Consider the following 2,940-nt stretch of genomic DNA (forward strand, 5'->3'; position numbering starts at 1 on the left):
TTTTCACTTTAGTATTCTGAAGAAGCCAATAATCTCATTGAAGAATGTGAACAAGCTGAACGACTTGGAGCAGTGGATGAATCTCTGAGGTTTGATTTTATTTTTCAGTAGTATTTCATGTTTCTTTATGTTACATATTAACTTATAAAATAGTAATGTTATTTTTTTTCTTTGTTTGAAGTGAGGAAACACAGAAGGCTGTTCTTCAGTGGACCAAGCATGATGATTCTTCAGATAACTTCTGTGAAGCTGATGGTATAATATTTTTGATAGTATGCATTATGTTTAAAATTATACCTAAGAAATTTTTTAAAAAAATTATTTTAATCTGGGCATGGTGGTGTGTGCTTGTAGTCCCAGCTTTTCTGGAGGCTGAGGCAGGAGAATCACTGGAGCCCAGGTGTTTGAATCCAGACTGGGCAACATAGTAAGACCCCATCTCAGAAAAAATGTTATTAAAGAAAAAAGCTCAGTTTCTAACAGTTTGGTGGTTCTTCAAAAACCTAAACATAGAATTACCATATGACATAACAGTTCCTTTCCTAGGTATATACTCAAAAAAATTAAAAGACAGGGACTCAAACAGATAGCAAAGCAATAATGTTGATTGTAGTGAAAAGGTCTTAACAACCCCATTGTCCAGCACTGTTTGAGTGGGTAAACAAAATGTGGTATATAAAACACACAGTGGAATACCATTCAACCAGAAAAAGGAATGAAGCTCTGATATATAGTACAACATAGAAGGACCTTGACAACATGCTGAGTGAAATAGGTCAGGTACCAGAGGGCAAGTATTAAATGATTTCACTTATATGAAATGTCAACAATAGGCAAATTCATAGAGAAAGAAAGTAAATTAAAGATTGTCAGAGTTTGGGATGGGTAGGTGTTATTGCTAAATGGTTACAGAGTTTCTGTTTGAAGTGCTGGAAAAGTTTTGGCGACAGATAGTGGTGATAATGAACCCCACTGAATTGTATACTTAAATGTGGTTAATGTAAATTTTATTATATCTATTTTACCACAGTTTAAAAAAGCTCAGTTTCTAGAAAAAATTTACCTCTTAAGTGTTGCCATTCAGTGTAGCTAGTAGTTTATAAAATTTTGTATATACATTTTGCATAAATAGCTAAAATGTAGGGATTACAAAAACCTCCTTCAGTTATATTGCTGTTGGTTTGTTACGTATTTTCCTTAATGATGGTCCATGTTGCTTTTGGAGAAGAGAATATTGAACCATTGGTCGAGTTTGTAATGTCTAAAGTTAAACCAGAGTTCTGGTGCTGTTAAAATCTAGGAGTTAAAACTCTGATCATGGCATGGTGGTTCATGCATGTAATCCCACCTACTCAGGAGGGTGAGGCAGGAGAATCACTGGAACCCAGGAAGCAGAGGTTGCAGTGAGCTGAGATTGCGCCATTGCACTCCAGCCTGGCAACAGAGCAAGACTCCGTCTCAAGAAACAAACCAACAAAGAATAAAAACCTCTGATTAAGATGTATAGATTTTCCAATTCTTCCTTTTTGTGCTATTTCCTTTTTCTAAGTTGAATTGTTAGCCTCTTAATTTGCTAAAAAAAAAATCAAATCAAATTGAGTTTTGGTATTCTTCTGTGGCTCTTTTCTAGTGGACTAATGATCTTTCCAAAATTAGTGAAAACAGGCCTGGCTTGGTGGCTCATGCCTATAATCCGAGCATTTTGTGAGGCCGAGGAGGGAAGATTGCTGAGCCTAGCCTGGGCACCATGGTAAAACTCTGTCTCTACAAATAATACAAAAATTAGCCAGGCCTGGTGGCATGTGCCAGTAGTCCCAGCTACTCGAGGGGGGTGGGAGTATTGCTTGAGCCAGGGAGGTTGAGGCTGGAGTGAGCCCTGATTGCATCACTCCAAGCCTAAGACAGTGAGACGCTTTCCCAAAACAACCACAACAAATTAGTGAAAACAGTGATATAAATTCTTTTAATTATAAGCAAAAGATGAAGCCTACAATCTCCATAAAAGAGAAAGTATTTTTAATTTTGTGGCTTCTTTTTGGGGAAAATTGCTTTCCTTAATGGAAACCGTAGCCATGTTTTGGTATTACTTAGTTATAATTCCTTATTTCCAATTCTAAAATCTGAAAACTCTGAAAATTGAACATTTCTCCCCCTGCGTTTAGCACAGGCTCATTTAGTGTGAGTATTCATATGTTTCACTGTAGAAATATTTATGTATTTGAATAGATTGCTGCCTCAGGTCCAGCTGGAGTAATATGCAATAGATGTTGCATGTACTGTATTACCTTTGTAAAATCTGGAAAGTTCTCCATTCCAGCTGAGACACGCATGGTCCTAGGCATGTTGTATAAGGGGCATAGACCTATATCAAGATTTGGTCTAGTAAAGGAAGGGGATAAGATGTTCTCCCAACTCCCTTATTTTGCCATCTTTTCTACAAGGATTTTTTTTTTTTAACCTTAAATGTTGTTGTGAGATAAAACTAAATTTATAGTATGCAGCTATAATTTTTTTTAGTCCTCCAATGTTAGAAAAAGGATGGTAATATTTTAACCTTCGTTAACAAAGTATCCTTTTGTGACCACAATGTGCAGCACCAAGTGAGAATCAATGATTCATTTCTTACATGGTGGAGTTTGGTGAATCACTTACCCATTTGTATTAGTTTCTTCTGTTTAAAAAAGCTGAATATTTTAAAGAAAGACAGCTTTAGCAGGACTAAATAATGGATGTAAATGGTATGTGAAATATAGAAGGTATTTTAAAAATCCTAATTGGAAATTTGAGCTTTTGTCAAAAACAGGTTCTATTCAGTGATAGAAAACAGCACATCATATAGGTTTTTGCACAACACACATTTTCTGCTTCTAGGGCTGGATATTGTCATCTTCCTATAAGGGCCAAATGGGCTCTTAAATGTCTTTTCTTAGATTTTACAGA

At 35.9% G+C, this 2,940-nt stretch overlaps 1 protein-coding gene across 1 annotated transcript in view; it reads left to right on the forward strand.

Annotated features, from left to right (window-relative positions):
- The window catches only part of ERO1L (ERO1-like (S. cerevisiae)), a 59,682-nt gene that overhangs the window by 31,785 nt on the left and 24,957 nt on the right, over nt 1-2,940 (forward strand). The window contains exons 4-5 of the mRNA XM_011999766.1: nt 13-89; nt 182-255. Of these exons, the coding sequence (XP_011855156.1) occupies nt 13-89; nt 182-255 (151 nt within the window). The remainder of the gene's footprint in view (nt 1-12; nt 90-181; nt 256-2,940) is intronic.

This window comes from Mandrillus leucophaeus, unplaced genomic scaffold (genome assembly GCF_000951045.1).
Source record: "Mandrillus leucophaeus isolate KB7577 unplaced genomic scaffold, Mleu.le_1.0 Scaffold60, whole genome shotgun sequence".
NCBI lineage: Eukaryota > Metazoa > Chordata > Mammalia > Primates > Cercopithecidae > Mandrillus > Mandrillus leucophaeus.